At 27.4% G+C, this 16,905-nt stretch overlaps 7 protein-coding genes across 7 annotated transcripts, besides 19 other annotated features; 2 read left to right on the top strand and 5 right to left on the bottom strand.

Moving 5' to 3' along the window:
- Window positions 1-277: 277 nt before the first annotated feature.
- On the bottom strand, window positions 278-601 carry CMU_013830 (heat shock factor binding protein 1, putative; the record flags this gene model as incomplete). Its single annotated transcript, XM_002141021.1, has 1 exon — window positions 278-601. One exon carries the CDS (start codon window positions 599-601, stop codon window positions 278-280), a length of 324 nt encoding a protein of 107 aa, XP_002141057.1.
- A 254-nt stretch (window positions 602-855) lies between these two features.
- On the bottom strand, window positions 856-3,167 carry CMU_013820 (protein kinase domain-containing protein; the record flags this gene model as incomplete). The annotated part of the gene is made up of 7 exons (XM_002141020.1): window positions 856-1,312; window positions 1,442-1,545; window positions 1,779-1,903; window positions 1,978-2,060; window positions 2,115-2,230; window positions 2,551-2,979; window positions 3,051-3,167. The coding sequence occupies 7 exons, from the start codon at window positions 3,165-3,167 to the stop codon at window positions 856-858; spliced, it is 1,431 nt and encodes a 476-aa protein (XP_002141056.1).
- Window positions 1,581-1,631: a sequence feature (AT_rich).
- Window positions 1,905-1,961: a sequence feature (AT_rich).
- Window positions 2,062-2,109: a sequence feature (AT_rich).
- Window positions 2,234-2,468: a sequence feature (AT_rich).
- Window positions 2,511-2,545: a sequence feature (AT_rich).
- Window positions 3,168-3,356: 189 nt separating the features above from the next.
- Window positions 3,357-3,603: a sequence feature (AT_rich).
- A 27-nt stretch (window positions 3,604-3,630) lies between these two features.
- Window positions 3,631-3,698: a microsatellite.
- A 37-nt stretch (window positions 3,699-3,735) lies between these two features.
- Window positions 3,736-4,034: a sequence feature (AT_rich).
- Window positions 4,035-4,055: 21 nt separating this feature from the next.
- Window positions 4,056-4,089: a sequence feature (AT_rich).
- A 102-nt stretch (window positions 4,090-4,191) lies between these two features.
- Window positions 4,192-4,424: a sequence feature (AT_rich).
- Window positions 4,425-4,597: 173 nt separating this feature from the next.
- Window positions 4,598-4,647: a sequence feature (AT_rich).
- Window positions 4,648-4,737: 90 nt separating this feature from the next.
- Window positions 4,738-4,819: a sequence feature (AT_rich).
- A 76-nt stretch (window positions 4,820-4,895) lies between these two features.
- Window positions 4,896-4,980: a sequence feature (AT_rich).
- An 85-nt stretch (window positions 4,981-5,065) lies between these two features.
- Window positions 5,066-5,352: a sequence feature (AT_rich).
- Window positions 5,353-5,368: 16 nt separating this feature from the next.
- Window positions 5,369-5,687: a sequence feature (AT_rich).
- Window positions 5,688-5,771: 84 nt separating this feature from the next.
- Window positions 5,772-5,919: a sequence feature (AT_rich).
- Window positions 5,920-6,007: 88 nt separating this feature from the next.
- CMU_013810 (uncharacterized protein) lies at window positions 6,008-8,338 on the bottom strand (the record flags this gene model as incomplete). Its single annotated transcript, XM_002141019.1, has 1 exon — window positions 6,008-8,338. The coding sequence occupies one exon, from the start codon at window positions 8,336-8,338 to the stop codon at window positions 6,008-6,010; it is 2,331 nt and encodes a 776-aa protein (XP_002141055.1).
- A 209-nt stretch (window positions 8,339-8,547) lies between these two features.
- Window positions 8,548-9,240, top strand: CMU_013800 (uncharacterized protein; the record flags this gene model as incomplete). The annotated part of the gene is made up of 1 exon (XM_002141018.1): window positions 8,548-9,240. One exon carries the CDS (start codon window positions 8,548-8,550, stop codon window positions 9,238-9,240), a length of 693 nt encoding a protein of 230 aa, XP_002141054.1.
- A 210-nt stretch (window positions 9,241-9,450) lies between these two features.
- Window positions 9,451-10,968, bottom strand: CMU_013790 (hexaprenyl pyrophosphate synthetase, putative; the record flags this gene model as incomplete). The annotated part of the gene is made up of 1 exon (XM_002141017.1): window positions 9,451-10,968. The coding sequence occupies one exon, from the start codon at window positions 10,966-10,968 to the stop codon at window positions 9,451-9,453; it is 1,518 nt and encodes a 505-aa protein (XP_002141053.1).
- Window positions 10,953-10,995: a sequence feature (AT_rich).
- A 637-nt stretch (window positions 10,996-11,632) lies between these two features.
- CMU_013780 (RNA polymerase beta subunit, putative) lies at window positions 11,633-15,187 on the top strand (the record flags this gene model as incomplete). The annotated part of the gene is made up of 1 exon (XM_002141016.1): window positions 11,633-15,187. The coding sequence occupies one exon, from the start codon at window positions 11,633-11,635 to the stop codon at window positions 15,185-15,187; it is 3,555 nt and encodes a 1,184-aa protein (XP_002141052.1).
- Window positions 15,188-15,192: 5 nt separating this feature from the next.
- Window positions 15,193-15,218: a sequence feature (AT_rich).
- A 794-nt stretch (window positions 15,219-16,012) lies between these two features.
- On the bottom strand, window positions 16,013-16,690 carry CMU_013770 (uncharacterized protein; the record flags this gene model as incomplete). The annotated part of the gene is made up of 1 exon (XM_002141015.1): window positions 16,013-16,690. The coding sequence occupies one exon, from the start codon at window positions 16,688-16,690 to the stop codon at window positions 16,013-16,015; it is 678 nt and encodes a 225-aa protein (XP_002141051.1).
- A 180-nt stretch (window positions 16,691-16,870) lies between these two features.
- Window positions 16,871-16,905: part of a sequence feature (AT_rich) that runs on past the window's edge.

Here is a 16,905-nt window from a genome sequence, read left to right as displayed (position 1 = left end):
TTAATGGTAATTATCACGTGGTATTCAGATATTCAGGCTAGAACATAACCCTATAATTGTGAGTGATAGTCATGACTTCTTAAACTTATTATTACATATTGCAAATTAATATCTTGGTATTTAGCATTTTGGGAATTTGGGAAGTCAAATAGAACCCCAGTTCCAAATGTTTATCTAAAATTGCAGATAAAAGAGTTATATAATACACATTAATATTATATATATTGAACCTCAGTGGATCACTCCTATAGTATCATCTTCGGAGTTTATAGATACTTCAAGTTGTTTGATCTTTATCTATACACTTAGAATCACTCTGAGTAGTTGTTTCTAGGATATTATTATTCTTATTATTTTCAATAGTATCTAGTTCAGATACTATATCATTTAACATGTATTCTAATTGGTCAATCTTTGCACCCATATCATCAATTCTACTCAATATTGCTTGTGACATGCTTTTAAAGTGATTCTGAATATCTTCTATAGTACTTTGTAGTGATTGTGGTATATCATCATCCGAAATATGTGAAAAGGAATTTATATTTACATCATCTATCTCTTTAGTGTCCCTCTTGCTTATATTTGACTCACTCTTCATGATTAAACCCAAGTACTCAACTTCTTTTATTGTATAATACCTATTTATAGCCAAAGTGTTTCTGTCCTACCCGCATATTGACATGATCAACAAATAATGCTTTATAAATAGTAGTTACTAATATTTGTCAGAATTATAGAAGTTACTAACAACTAACAACTTATAGATGGTAAAATTATCCCTTGTTAGTTTTTTATTTTATATATGAAGAATGTATATTACGATTTTTACGATTTATCTTTGTAATCTTTGCTCTAGTTGTATGGCATATTAACACGAAATGAGAATGCTTGTATTGACTTGTTTTTAGAACCACTCTTATCAAGTAAGATGCTTGTTGGCTTCAAATAAACAGATTTTGGATCTTTAGCATTGTTTGTAATTGATGATACATAAATTTGTACATCTGTAGATTGCTCAGATCCTACAGATTCTATATTTGATGTCTTTTCCCTATTCAGAATAGTTTCCTGTTCATTATATTCACTGTGATTTATTTCGGATTCAGTCTCTTCACTATATTGAGTATAGTATTTCTCTGATTTGATTAGATTAACTCCATCTTCCACCTCTTCCATTCTACTTGCGGTTCTGCCCCCAATATTAAATACCAATTGATTATTTACCGAATTATCCTCAAACATCGGACTACATACTGTAGAACAAATTGATAAAGTTGGGCTACTACCATAATAGCATACCTGAACAGCACTAAAATAATTATTGGGATTTTTGTTATTAAAATATATAATGAATAATCTCATTAAATACAATCAATAATAATAAAAAAGTCAAGATAACTACAAAATATCTTTAATATTATTCCAACTAATATCTTACCTTATTGCTTCAATAATAGAAGTTGCAAAACTAACAGCAGCACAATTACTAGACTTGTTTCTACATATTGAGATAGCCTCTCTTTTCATTAGCTTAAGTTCAGCCTGATTATATAGAAATTATAATAAACACAATGATCTTATTTTAATTTAAATTTATATCTAGAGGCTTAAAATAAATAAAAAAAATTCACTGGATCCAATCTTTTGAACTTTGATCAATATTATTTAATATTCCACAAAATTATTACTATATACCTCTCAATCATCATTTAAAAATATTCATATTGAAACAATTTCCATCTTACTCTAAGCCCCCATTTATAATATAAACTTACCTCAATTCTTGAATATTGTAGAAGTTCACTTGCTGTTGGTCTAAGCTTACTATCTGTAATTAGCATATCCATTATTACATTTTGTAATCCTGAAGAATATATATTTGATATAGGTGCAATAATTCCTAATATTTACAAATATATTATTATCATATTTATCATACTTTAATATTGAAAAAATTACTATAAGTCAACTTACCATTTGTAATTTTCTCAACTAGCATTTTAAGATTAGGTGCATCAAAAGGCACTCTTAAAGAACACATCTCATAAGCAACACATCTATAAATATAATAAATAATTAATTTTATAATAATATTATTATTATAAACTTACCCAAGAGCCCAAATATCAGATGACCAAGAATATGGTTTTGAAGAACAAATTTCTGGAGATAAATAGTAGGGAGTTCCAATTGTAGTCTTAGCAAAAGCTCCAGTATTCTCAAGTGTCTGAAAATAATAAAATTGAAAATTATTTCAAATTATTAAAAAATCCCAAAAGTAAAAAAAAAAATTGAAGACTAATATATAATAATTGAAATAATCCAATAAAATATTAGTTATACTCCAATATTAAATATATCAAAATATTATTCAATTAAATACATTCATCTTTCATACTAAAATTAATAAATTATTCTTACTATTTCTTATAGAAAGATAAATATATAAAAATACTTTATAAAAACCAATAAATTTATGGATTATTCATTTATCTCAATTTTTATCCAAAATTATATTATCGTTTTTAATATATTAATAAAACCTACCTTTGCAATTCCAAAATCTCCAATCTTTAATCCATAATATGATATAAACATATTTTGACTCTTTATATCTCTGTGAAGTATTTTGCGACTATGTAAATAAGCTAGTCCTAACAAGGCTTGCGTCAACCATCTAACAATTTGCCTTTCAAGAAAACCTCTCTTCAATTGTTTTTGTGCGTTTATTCTTCTAAATAAATCTCCTCTTTCTGCATACTCCATAACTATATTTAGCAAACCTGCTTCAACAAATGATTCACGGAAACAAACAATGCAAGGATGTCTCACACTACTTAGTAGTTTCACTTCATTTATAGCATCTTTACGCTCACTTGGGGAAAGTTTAGAAACATTTATTACTTTCATTACATATTCTTTCCCTTTATATATATCCTTAACAAGGATAGCCTTACCATATGATCCAGATCCAATCTAAAGGAAAAAAGTCAAAAAAAGTTTTATTTTTCGAGACTTAACCACTAAAAATTCTATTATAAACAAACCTCTCTGATCTTTATATAACGCCCAACTTTTTCATTAACCTTAAAATTCTCAATTTTGGAGTCATGCTTACTTTGTATCTCCCTACTATTGTTAGTATTATAGCTGTTATTTGGCATTAATCACCCATATGTATAATATACTTAGGAAATATTTACCATAATTAAACCTTCCTGTAATATTACAACCAAATTCAGATTTTACCTAAGTCACTCGTTGACTATAATTATTTAAGTAAGCTCGTAAATTGGGAAAAATTCCAGATAATTTAGCGCTTAAACATGCATATATTACATGCGAGACAGACCAATTTTATTATTTAAAAATTAAAATTATAAACTATTTATAATAGTTAAAATATATCCATATATAGAACTTATATTTAATTTTTGTATTAGTTGTTTAATTGGTGATCATATACTTAAATTTATTATACTTTTTAATTTACCAAATATAAAATTTTATATTATATATAATATTTAACATTATAAGAGAGTTTTAAACTTATAAAGTATATTTTTAAATGTAATTAAGTATAATTATAGTATAAAATAACCTTATAATTAACTATAACAAACTCCCATATTCTATTTTATTATATTTTATGTTATAGTATATTTTGTTATACAATATTGCATAATTTTATACTAGATATAAATTACTATTATTAACTATCTTTAAATTTCCAAATATTTAAAATATAAATTAGAATATCAAAATAATAATTATACTGTTATAGAAAAAAGAAAATTTATAATAAATATTAAATAAAAAGGAGATCATTAATAATTTAATAATATTAATGAAATTATGGAGATAAAATTAAAATATAAATATTTTGTGATAAATAAAGGAATATTATTAATTGAAATATTCATATCCAAAGATTTGAATCTAAAAATATTAACAAAATTTTATTTTATATACTATACAAGTATTATTGATATATTATTAAGATTAAGATTTGAAAGTAAATATATTTATTAGAAAGAAAAAAAAATTTAGGGTATTATATTTATAAAAAATTTTACTAAATTTTTAGGTGTAAAATAACAAATTATATTTTGGTAATAATATATGTTGAAATAGAATAAAAATATAAGAACTTAGGATACTTATGAATTTTGAAGAGATTGATATTACTAATATTAATTTAAAAGAATTTCATTAGTTTATAATAATAAAATAATTGAGATATTTTTGAAAAATAAGTAAATAATTTAAATATTAGAATATGTAAAATTTCAAATTATAAAATCTAAAGAAAAAAAAAAAATAAAATTATACTGATATTAGGTTAAAAACTATATATTAGTAAATAATAAGAAATTTTCATTATATTAATTAGGCTATTATATTTTTTTTTATTTTATAATGATAATCTCCTTTAATAGTTTGATGTTTATATTAATTAAATAAATGTCTAGAATGTCGAAAACTATTATTATAGGTAGTCATTTGCAACTTAAAATATCTTAAGGAAAATTGGGATAATTAATGATATAAATTCCTATAGTTTTATGAAATAGATTATAACAAACAAAATTGCTTATATAAATAAAAATAAGTTTTTTGTATATTTAATATTTTCAATAAATAGATATATGTAAAGAGATTTGGTAAAGTCTAATAGTAAACCGAACCGTTATTTATTTAGGTATATATAATTTCAAAATAACTTAAGTAAGGAAATTAAGTTTTTTTTAAAAATTGCATTAATAATAAATTTTTAATTTAATAAGAAAAATGAATATAAATATCTAAATATTTTGGAAAGATTGTTTTGAATTTTTAGAATTCTATTCAATAATATAAAAGTGAAGCTTTAAGGTTATGTAATATACTTGTTATATTAATTAATTTAAATTCTAATATATTTGAATTTTAACTATTGTTTAATAAGGAAAATAATAAATTATAAAAAGTATATAAGCTACATATTAGGTATTTTACTAATAGACTTCTCAATAGGTTTTATAGAATATAATTTTATTACAAAAAGATCAAAACATTAAACTAATTATAAATATTTTATTTTATTAAAATAGTTCAAATATATTTGATTCTTTATTTTCAGATATGATAATTTTTAAAAATTATATATTTAAGAAACTAATAAAGAGAATTATATAGTTGTAATATATTTATATTTATTATCTTACAAATAATAATCTGTAGCTAAAAAATATATAAATAAGAATATATTTATAAAATATTTAAATAAAGATTTTGAATATAAAAAGTGATTATTAATATTTATTATTATAAAGATATTATTTTGAATTAAAAAAAAAGTTTATATAAGGTTAATTTACTAGTGTTATATTTTTTTTTTTGTAATATAAAATTTAATTACCCTTATTAATTTAATAGTATATATTAAAATTATTAATGTTAAATTGATTATATTAGAATATAGATTAAAATTATTTTAAATAGATGTTGAAAAATTCTTTATATTTAATAAAAAACAAAATTGATTTTAGTTAATATATAATTAAATAATATTAAAAGTACATGAATATTAATTAATATAATATAATAGAATTTTCTAATATTTCAATATTATTCATTTAATTATATTTAATTAGTAGATTTAAAATAAAATATACAGGAAGTTATATTAATAATATAAAATAGAATAAGATCATTAGAATTCTTAATATTGAATATAAAGTTAGAAATGAATAATATGGATTCTTTTTTCTAGAAAAATGAGATTGAATAAATTTTATTAGATTTATTAAAAGTAGAAATAGAAATATAATTTATAATACTTTAATATTTTAAGAACTTATTTATGATGAATATAAGATTTATGAAATAATGTTTACAAGAAATAAAGATAATTTATAATATTAATAAATTTAAGATTAGAATTTTGGTAAATAATATTGGATTATATTCTATTAAATATCAGACTGAATATAAAAAATAAGATCAATCTTACATTAAATATCTAACTAAAAAAATGACTGTATTTCTTAATTAATTGATTAACCTTTGTTTGATCTAGATCTGATTTGAGATGTAAAATTTTAGAAAGTTCAGTTTTACTAATGTGCCAATTTCTGTTTGGAAAATCTGTTTTAAGAAGTTCTTCAAGCTCTTCTAAATTAGTAATATTTAGAATATCACATATTTCCATTAATCTAGAAAATTTATGTCGAATACTAATTGATAAAAGTGAATTAGTAAATGATTGGAGATTTCTTATATCACTTTCAAATACTAAAGCTCCATATAAGGTAAATCGTTTTGTATCAGGGTAATTAGTAATAATTTGTTCAATTTTCAGTGCTACTCGTTCAATCATTAATGACATAATATATTCTGTACTTTTAATATTGTAATAGGATTTAAGATGTTCATTAATAACTTGTAAAGAATTAATCATAGCTGGTATAAATGATTGATTTAAAGTATAATCTCTACTTTCTTCCTCAGTAATTTCATAGGAAATATCCTCATGTAAAGTCATTAAAATAGGTGAGATAGCAATTTTACTAAGAATTTGAAGTGTAATCTTACCATAATAATCATGCAACTGTCTATATTCTGCTATTAAATTCTTAAATATTTTGGTCATTATTTCTATAATTTCATGGTATAACCCATTTTGAAGATTAAGCAATTGTTGGTAATCAGCCTCAAAATCACGTAATATTGTCTCCTTTAAAATCTCTATATTTTCTATACAGGCTTGTAAATTATTAAGTGAATGAGACCATGAATATCTAGCACCGATATTACTTGATATTTGTTTTTGTTCCTGCGTCTGTTGTATCAAGGTCATTAAATGGGAAAGATTATAGTTAATAATTTCATCATTACTATTCCCTAGAGCTTGTTCGTATAAAGGTTTAGCATTTTGAAAATTTTCAATAATTTGGGGTTTAATTACATCTTGCAATAAATAATTTATGTAATTTAGAATAATCTTTAAAGCATTAACATCCCCAATTGACATACATCTTGATAAAGATTTATGTAATAAAAAGAAACTATCTTCTACAAAAGTAGAAACCATGGTATCCCTGTCATTCCATAATACTTCATCTGTAGTTTTAAGAGCTTGATATATTGAAAATAGCAAATATCCATATTCACAAGAAACATATTTAGTATTCAAATCTTGAATTCTAGAAAAAACTTGTTCTATTGAAGATTCCATATTATTAGAAGAGTCCTTAGGTACATTAGATAAACAATTTTCAGTTTCATCCATTTCTGATATTTGACATGAGTTTATAATACCTATAAAATAAACTTGAAATTGGTAGTGAAGTCTACTAATTAGAGTATATTTATCTAAGAACTCATCTAATTCACGATGGGATATTCCCAAATCCTCTAATTTTATATCCGGGTCATTCCATTCAATATCCAGATATAGTTTATGATCTTTTTCAAATCTATCTATCAACTTATTTTCCTGAATATAAAGTTCTTCTTCAATACCTCTGTAAAAAATCAACATAGTACTTCGTTTCTTATAATCGTTAAAAGGGGATGTATCTTCCAATTCAGTATCATATTTTGCAAAATCTGGAATCTTGCCTTGATAATCCTGAATAGTATTTGCTATTGAAATAAATAGAGATGTAAAAATATCTACATAATCCAATTTAGATCCCTTAATTTGAGAATCTTTCAATGCATTGTTATATTTTTTCATACATAAATCACTTATATTACCTCTAATAAAAGTTATATATCTCCTTAATCCCTCTTGTGACTTTCCTAATGGTACAAAAAGTCTTACATAATAAAAAACTCCCTCTTGGTTACCATTATTCAAGCTCTGATCAAATAAGTCACAAACTATGTTGTAAAATATATCCCTACCTTTATCTAAATCAGAACAAATTGTCTCCTCAAATTTAATACATGACTTTCTTATAGGTAAATATTCTTCTATAAACTTAGCACATAACTCATAATTCTTATCATTTAAACTCTCTTTAAAACCTTCATGACACTTTTTCAGTTTAATTAAATGATCAACTAACTCTATAGACTGTTGTAATTTATGTCTTAAACCTCTAATAGTCTTAATCTGAGATGGTAGTACTTCAATTTTAGTTGAATATCCCCTTAAACCTTTTTCTAAGTTTTCAATAACTTCAGATTTCATTTTAAAAAGGTTCTTGGTACAAAAATTCAATAAATCTACAACTTTAAGTTTCATATCAGATGCTATTTCATTCTTGATACTATGTAACTCCCCCTCTAGTTTAGATAGTGACAAATCTATCCACTCCTCATCTCTTGGATATTCTAATTCCATAAGTTACACGTTTTAGATGTAATAAATAGTCTCTAAAACAAAAAGCAAAATGTTTAGTGAGATTCCTTCCCCTCTAAAAGCAAATCACAATACCACGCTAACGTCCTGTATCTAACATACCGGCAATTTACGAGAAAATCTTAGATACCTCAAAACAATTGCAAACTTGGTAGACTAAGGATTTATAAATAACTTTATATTTGGTATATATGGTCAGTATTGCTCAAAAGAGATTTTACTACTGGTTTACAACTTTCCAAATCTCTATCTTGTCTTCACATCTTAACTATTTGCAACGTACTAAGCTACATCAAGAATTTCTTGATTATGCATATAATAATATAGGTATACGAGTTATAGCAACAGATTTTGATTTAACAATGATGACAAGACATTCAGGAGGTTATATAAATCCTTTGTCTGCTTCAGGAAGTGTATTTTTGTTAAGTTTATCCCAAGACTTTAATATTTTAGCATCAATAGCTCAAAAAATGAATATACCAATTAGTGTAGTTACTTTTTCAGATAAAAAGTTAATACCTCCAGAATTCAAAGATGTATGTATTTCTGGTAGTGATTTGATTAGTTTATCTTTGAAGAAAAGTAAAGCTTCTTTTGAAATAGATAGTACATTCTGCTACTACCCAAAATTATGGCAAAAACCTCAAGACTATCTTCAAATTGGTCTAATCAATCCAATGCCATCTGGGAAGTCTTTTCATCTTAAAAAAGTTTGTGAGACTTATAATATTAAACCTGATCAAGTAATTTTTATCGATGATGATGTTAGAAACTGCAAAACTGCTTTAAAGGAAGGGTATATTGCTATGTCTATCAAGGGAAATTCAGGATATTCAATAGATAATATTGATATTTCCTTCTATGAGACTATGTTAGATTAATATGATCAATTATATATATTCCAATATCTTTGTGCTTATATAATTAGAATTTGGTATATAAGTAAATTTCCGTCATTTTATCCCTTATTTTATTATATCTTTCAAATTCTCTTATATGTTAAGTTTTATATAATAATGAATATTTGAAATTTGTAGAAAGTTATGTTTTTTTTACTTTTCTACTTTAACTTATTAAGTAAAATAAAACTTTTATTTGGGAATTCTTGTTAACAACTTTTCTGCTATTCTAAAAAATCCAGGATATACTGGTGATGAAATATTACATATCTGTTGAAATGATTTGATATATGATTCTAGATATAAAGCAATACATAATCTAGTTTTTAAGATTGCCATTGTATCTGTACAAATATCTAATAATTGGGATTTTGAATTTGGTGTAAAATTTTTATTCTCAACAATATTATATAATAAGGGGATCATATTACCTGGAGCTTCTTGAATAGCAAATAAAGTAGGCACTGTCAAAACTCCTTGTATAATATCCTTCATTATTGGTTTATTCAACACTTTGTTAGCTTCTGGATTTATGATATCTAACAAATCATCTAATAGCTGAAATGCAATTCCAAAGTTTAAACCAATATTGAAGATTGTTTTTTTCTTTATATTAAAAAGTTCATTCCCAATTAAATTAGATGATTGCTGCATTCCATTAACTTCCACACAAGCACTAACCCCATGAGACATTAAAGAAGCTGTTTTATAATAAATTTTTGAAAGATAGTTCTTCATATATTTGTTAAATATATCTATTTGGGTTGTGGTAGAATTTTGATTCTTCATTTCATCAAGATTTTCCTTTATTTCATCTAAGAATTCTCTCAGATCATTATATTGAAGTAGTTCACCTCTTACCAAACCTTCTACAATAAGTGAAACATGTTTCATTGCATTTATATTTTCTAAAAATGCAACAGAGTGGCAAGCTCTAGAGAACAAAAAATCTCCTGTAAGGATAGCAATTTTGTTACCAAATTTTAAATGTGTAGATGTCTTCCCTCTTCTAATATCGCTTTCGTCGACAATATCATCATGTAATAAGGATGCAATATGTATCATTTCTAAAGCTTTAATAAGAATACGTTGAGAACTATTTAATTGTATTTCAGACTTTAAAGATTCTATTGAGATCTCATTACTTGAGTTATTCATGCACAAAAATATTAAAAAACAAAGTTCTGGTCTTGTTAATTTTCCAGGGATTTCGGATATATAATTAATTACATTTTGCAAGCTATTAGGAAGGTAAGATGACATAATTTCAAGTAGTTTTGATTTTTGATAATCTCGTTCTTTGGAAATAAAAGATATTAAAAATTGAGAGCATACAGAATTCTCCTTTATATAATCTTCGAAACCTTGCAATGAGTCCTTGAGAATATCTTCAATTTCTGATTTTTTAAGTGTATTCCAAGTATTCAAATCACCTTCTTTAATGGAATCTGAGTATTTCCTAGAGTATGTCTTAATAAATGTTTCAGGAGGCTTATTTAAAATATCTAAAGTCAGAAAGCTCTCTGTAGGTGCACTATTAAATGACTCAATTATATTCTCAATATGCTTCGACATATTGTAACACTCTTTTGCTTTTTCAAAGGTGTATTTTCTTGTAGTTGCATGTAGAGGGCATTCCCTACCATATTTATAGTATTCGCAGATTTTAGAAAAACTTCTCAAGTTCCTATGACAAAATAAAATATTCATTTTATTACTCAAATTATTAATATATATCAAGCTTTATTGTATCCATTATCAGATTTCTGACTTAGGGATCCCAATTATATACTGAAACACCTTCTGCCTGGAAAAATCACAACACCTAACAAGTGGCGCTAAAGATCCTATAGTGGATTTATTTGTCTTTGCGAAACTGTGGAAGAACATAACTTAGGAGTCTAATAAAATAATAATTCATAGGAATATATGTTAAAGTACACAAGTTAACATGAAATTTAAAGAAATCCAAATAATTTTTTTTGTTAAAGTATGGAAACCTAACTTTTTAAAAAGGAAATTGAAAAATGTGATATTAAAATATAAAAATTGGTCTCCTCTATGTAAATAATCACGATTTAACTCTTTAGTTTGCTGAATAACTAATCCACACTTTTCTTTATATAAGTACTTTCTTATACAGATTTATAATGCTGTAAATATTGGCGCCAATATTTGGCGCCATATACCGAAGTAAAGTTAGGGCTTTCGTGAGAAATTCAAAACACTAAGCAAGAGACGATAATAGAATATTTCATATATTTACACCTAATTAACTAGGGTTAATTACATTTTGATTTGTTTGGTTACCCCTGATATTAGAGACAGATTTTACAAGTATTTGAACTATATTTGGATATTTAGCAGATCTGGAATGTTGACTTCTTTGAAAGATGATGAAGTGCAGCAAGAGGACTCATGGGCCTTAATAGGTACATATTTCCGAGATAGGGGTTTAGTAAGTCAGCAACTAGAGAGCTTTAACGATTTTATAATGTATAAATTGCAGGAAATTGTAGATGAACATCCTCCAATTGTAATTATTCCACAGCCTCAATACCGTCCAGATGAGCAGATAGATACAAGTATTCAGTATGTATTAAAGTTTGGTCAGTTATCTTTGAGTAGACCTTCTGTGGAAGAACGTGAAGGAGTAGCGAGAGGTTTATGGCCAAGTGAAGCTAGGCTAAGAAGCTTAACATATGCAAGTCCAGTGTTTGTTGATGCAGAGCAGAAGATATATCGTATGCATGAAGATGGTACACAGACATTACTTCATGAAACAACATATTCGCGTCTTCCACTTGCTAAGATTCCAATAATGTTGCGTTCAGAATATTGCTGGACGCATAATATTAGTGAACGTGAGCTTCAGAGTGCAGGGGAGTGTATATATGATCAGGGAGGTTACTTTATAATAAATGGAATGGAAAAAGTACTGATTGGGCAAGAAAGAATGGCAAATAATTTTGTGTACTTATTTCAAAAGAAACAGCCCTCTAAATATACTTGGATTGCAGAGGTCAGAAGTAATAGGGAAGGAATGCAAGCAACATCAGGTTTTTCAGTAAAGCTTAGAGGGGGATCTCAAGGTCAGGTAGTAGCAACTTTACCTTATATACGCACAGATATTCCTATTGCAATCCTCTTTAGAGCATTGGGGGTTTTATCTGATAAGGATATTTTGCTAAGGTGTGTTTACGATTTTAGTGACTCGCAGATGTTAGCTATTTTACGTCCATCTTTGGAAGAAACATTTGAATTTTCAAGCCAGGAAGTATGTTTAGATTTTATTGGGAAGCGTGGACCTACTGTTGGTGCAATTCGTGAGAAGAGGATTCAATATGCACGAGAATTGTTAGAGAGGGAGGTGTTACCTCATGTTGGTGTAACTATAGGATGTGAATTTCGTAAAGCTTACTTTATAGGTTATATGGTCCATAGATTATGTATGGGAGCATTGGGAAGAGTTCCTGAAGATGACAGAGATCATTTTGGTAAAAAAAGGCTGGATTTAGCAGGACCCCTTGTAGCAGCTTCATTTGGTCAGTCTTTTAGGAAGATGATGAAGGATATGAGACGCCTCTTACAACGAAATATTGACAATGGTAAAGAATTTGATGTAGCTGGGGTAATTAGATCAGCTTCTTATATTACACAAACTTTACAATATCAATTTGCTACGGGTAATTGGGGTAAAGATCGTGATGGTAAAATAGTTCGAACTGGTGTTGCTCAGGTACTGAGTCGCCTTACTTTTGCATCAGCTTTATCTTATCTGAGGCGATTGAATACACCTTTGGGCCGTGAAGGAACATTAGCTAAGCCTAGGCAGCTTCATAATACCCATTGGGGAATGATTTGTCCAGCTGAGACTCCAGAAGGTCATGCTGTAGGTTTAGTAAAGAACTTGGCTTTAATGTGTGAAATCTCTGTTGGTTATCGTCCATTTGCAATTAGAACTTTCTTAGATGAATGGGGAATGGACTCAATAGATGAAGTTCCACCCGAGGATATTAAGGACAAAATAAAAGTCTTCTTGAATGGTAATTGGGTTGGCTGTTTTGACGATTCTGAGGACTCTATAACCAACTTACGCATGATTAGAAGGAGTGGAGAAATTCCTTATGAGACTTCTATTGTTTTAGATGTTGTAAATCGTGAGGTAAAGCTATTTACAGATGCAGGAAGATCTATGAGACCTCTATACATTGTAGGTGAGGATGGAGAACTAAAAATTCGTAAGTCTCATATAGCAACACTTTTGGGAATTAAGATGCCAGAAAATAACTCTAATGAAGATATGAAAATTTTATCTGAAGTTGACTTACCTGAAGGTGGAATTTCAAGAGATTCTGATTTTACTTGGGATGATCTAATCAAATCGGGGATAATAGAGTATATTGATTGCGAAGAGGAGGAAACTGCAATGATTGCCATGTTTATGAATGATCTACGCGATGCTCGTGGCTACTGTAGTACATACACACATTGTGAAATTCATCCATCCTTAATTTTGGGAATTTGTGCAAGTATCATTCCATTTCCAGATCATAATCAGAGCCCTAGGAATGTTTATCAAAGTGCTATGGGTAAACAAGCAATGGGGGTATATACTAGCAACTACAATGTGAGGATGGATACATTAGGTTATGTTTTATACTATCCTCAAAAACCTTTAGTTACAACTAGAGCCATGACATATATGAGATTCAGAGAGCTTCCTGCAGGTATTAACTGTATAGTAGGTATTATGTGTTATTCAGGTTACAATCAAGAAGATAGTTTGATTATGAATCAATCATCTATTGATAGAGGACTATTCCGCTCAGTTTTTTTTAGGACTTATGTCTCAGAGGAGAAACAAATAGGGAGTAATCTGATTGAGGCATTTGAGCTGCCTAATCCAGATGAAGTGAGCGGACTTCGTTTTGGGAATTATGGAAACCTTGATCGTGATGGACTTATTGAACCTGGGAATCGAGTTTTAGGTGATGACATTATTATAGGAAAGTTTGGACCTATTCCACCAGAAGAACGAGATAACCGAATTGAACGCCTTACAAAACGCGATTGCTCTATTGGATTGAGAAGCTCAGAACATGGGGTTGTAGATGAGGTTCTTTTAAGTACCAATAGCAAAGGAGTCAAATTTACAAAAGTTAAAGTTAGAACAATTCGGGTACCTCATATTGGTGATAAATTCGCTTCAAGACATGGTCAGAAAGGTACAATTGGGATTACATATAGAATGGAAGATATGCCATTTACTCAAGATGGAATAGTACCAGATATCATTATGAATCCTCATGCTATTCCTTCAAGAATGACTATTGGGCATCTTATTGAATGTATACTCGGCAAGACTTGTGCTATTGAAGGCATGGAAGGTGATGCTACACCTTTCACAAAAGTCACTGTTGAAGAAATATCAAATAGGTTACATGCTGCTGGTTTTCAAAGAAATGGAAATGAAGTTATGTATAATGGGCATACTGGAAGACAATTAGAATCTCGAATTTTTATAGGCCCAACCTATTATCAACGCTTAAAACACATGGTTGATGATAAGATTCATGCTAGGGCAAAGGGGGCTATTACGATGTTGACAAGACAACCTAGAGAAGGTAGATCTAGAGAAGGAGGCCTTCGTTTTGGTGAGATGGAGCGTGACTGCATGATCTCACATGGAGCTGCAAAGATGCTTAAAGAGCGACTTTTTGATCAGTGTGATGCATACAGGGTTCATGTATGTGAACTTTGTGGCCTTATTTGTACTGCTGACCTAGGAAAACAGCATTATGAGTGCAAAGTATGCAGTAACAAATCTCAAATTAGTCAAGTTTGTCTTCCTTACGCTTGTAAATTGCTTTTACAGGAGTTAATGGCAATGTCTATATATCCTAGGTTACAGCTGCAAACTGCTTAAATCAGTAATTAATAATTATAAAATAATTATAGCTGAAGTCCTAGTTAGAATATATACTGGGGAATTTAGAAATTAGAGGTACTAAGGTAATATCTCTTTACATTTTTACTATAAACTAAACATCCATATAGCTAAATAATCTGTCATATGAACTTAGTCCTATACCCTAAAGTGGATAAAGTATCAATATACTTTTAACCTATTAAATATTATCAATTATAATAAGCAGAAACTAATAATATCTCTTTTGTACTATTTTCTTTAATACCACTAATATATTTCAGGAGAACCATAAGGTTAGTGGGATAGAAGTTCAGTAATTAAAATTTCGGTGAAAATAAAATCTATCAAGAAGTATCAAAACTACTTAAAATGTAGGTTAAATTTTAATCTAAGTGAGATATTTGAAATAAACGCTACAATCCTCAAAATATCCAATACAACCTTGTATATTTATATTTCCAATATTAATTTAAAATACAAGTTCTTTGCTCTTAAAATTCAACAAAATATCTTCATCATATAGCTAAGCCTTGATCTAGTGCAATATCTCAAGTAATTTTTTTTTGCAAAGTATTTAATAAAAAGTGTTATTTTAATCGTTATCTAGTTTATGTTTTAGAGGTAATTTAATGAATACTTAATTATTATCTAAGAAAGTAATTATATTGTATTATTCACAATGTTAGTTAATAGTCAAAACTATGCATTGGTTATGAAAGTAAAGGGTTGACAATATAAGATGGCTTATCATTCGTAATTTAAGTGCTCAAATAGTAACAATATACTATTTTCTGTGTTTGCATTGTTCTCAATGTAACACTTTCACTTAACTTCTTTTAGAGCATTTAATACAGCTTCAATAATATCTCTTACACACTTTATATTGTCAGCTATGTCATCAGGGATTTGAATTCCGAAATGTTCTTCAATACTTAAAATAAGTTCCACGCTATCCAAAGAGTCCCACTTACGTCCTTCTTCAATAGTATCTATATCCATCAAATTCGTTTTGTAATCAAGTTGTGTATTCTCTGAACAGTATGCTTTAATTATCCCAAATATCTGATCTTCAATAGATTTTCCATTGTCCATTAAAACAAACTCATATATATCTTTGTCTTTGTCATCTCCATCTTCTGATTCCCCATGATTTTCATATTTATTCTCTATATTATCTCGAGTAAGTTCTACTTCAGTTAAATCCTTAATAGAATTAGTCTCAATAGAATCTTCCTTTTCATTTATTAGATTTTGGTTTATAATATCTCTATGTTCGTCATTATTCTTAATATTGCCAATATAGCTATTAGATAAAAATCTTTTATATCTTGAATTCTCCAGTAAAATAGGGTAATGAACAAGAGCTTGACAATTAAATTGGTTCAAAACTAGATTAGATGTGAGATTTCTAGCTGTTGTTCTGTTTCTTCTTATTATTTCAGTAGACAATTGTCGTGGTATTACAGGGGCACTGAGATGACGAAGCTTGTCTCTTAACATTTGCTAAATTATCTTCACAGATCACTCAAAACTTTATCTATCCTTCAAAAATAAAAATTGTGTACATCAATTTGTATATATCTAGATCGTAAATTTTTGCTTTTTTTTTTTTTTATCTTATATTTTGGTGTATTAAGCAATACCGGTGATGAGGACGTCCATGTATCACTCGTGGAGATGTTTTTTATTAAAAAGAAAAAAAAATTTATAAAATA

Source organism: Cryptosporidium muris, genomic scaffold (genome assembly GCF_000006515.1).
Source record: "Cryptosporidium muris RN66 scf_1106632373475 genomic scaffold, whole genome shotgun sequence".
In the NCBI taxonomy this organism is placed as follows: domain Eukaryota; phylum Apicomplexa; class Conoidasida; order Eucoccidiorida; family Cryptosporidiidae; genus Cryptosporidium; species Cryptosporidium muris.
This window is presented reverse-complemented; position numbering and strand designations above follow the sequence as displayed.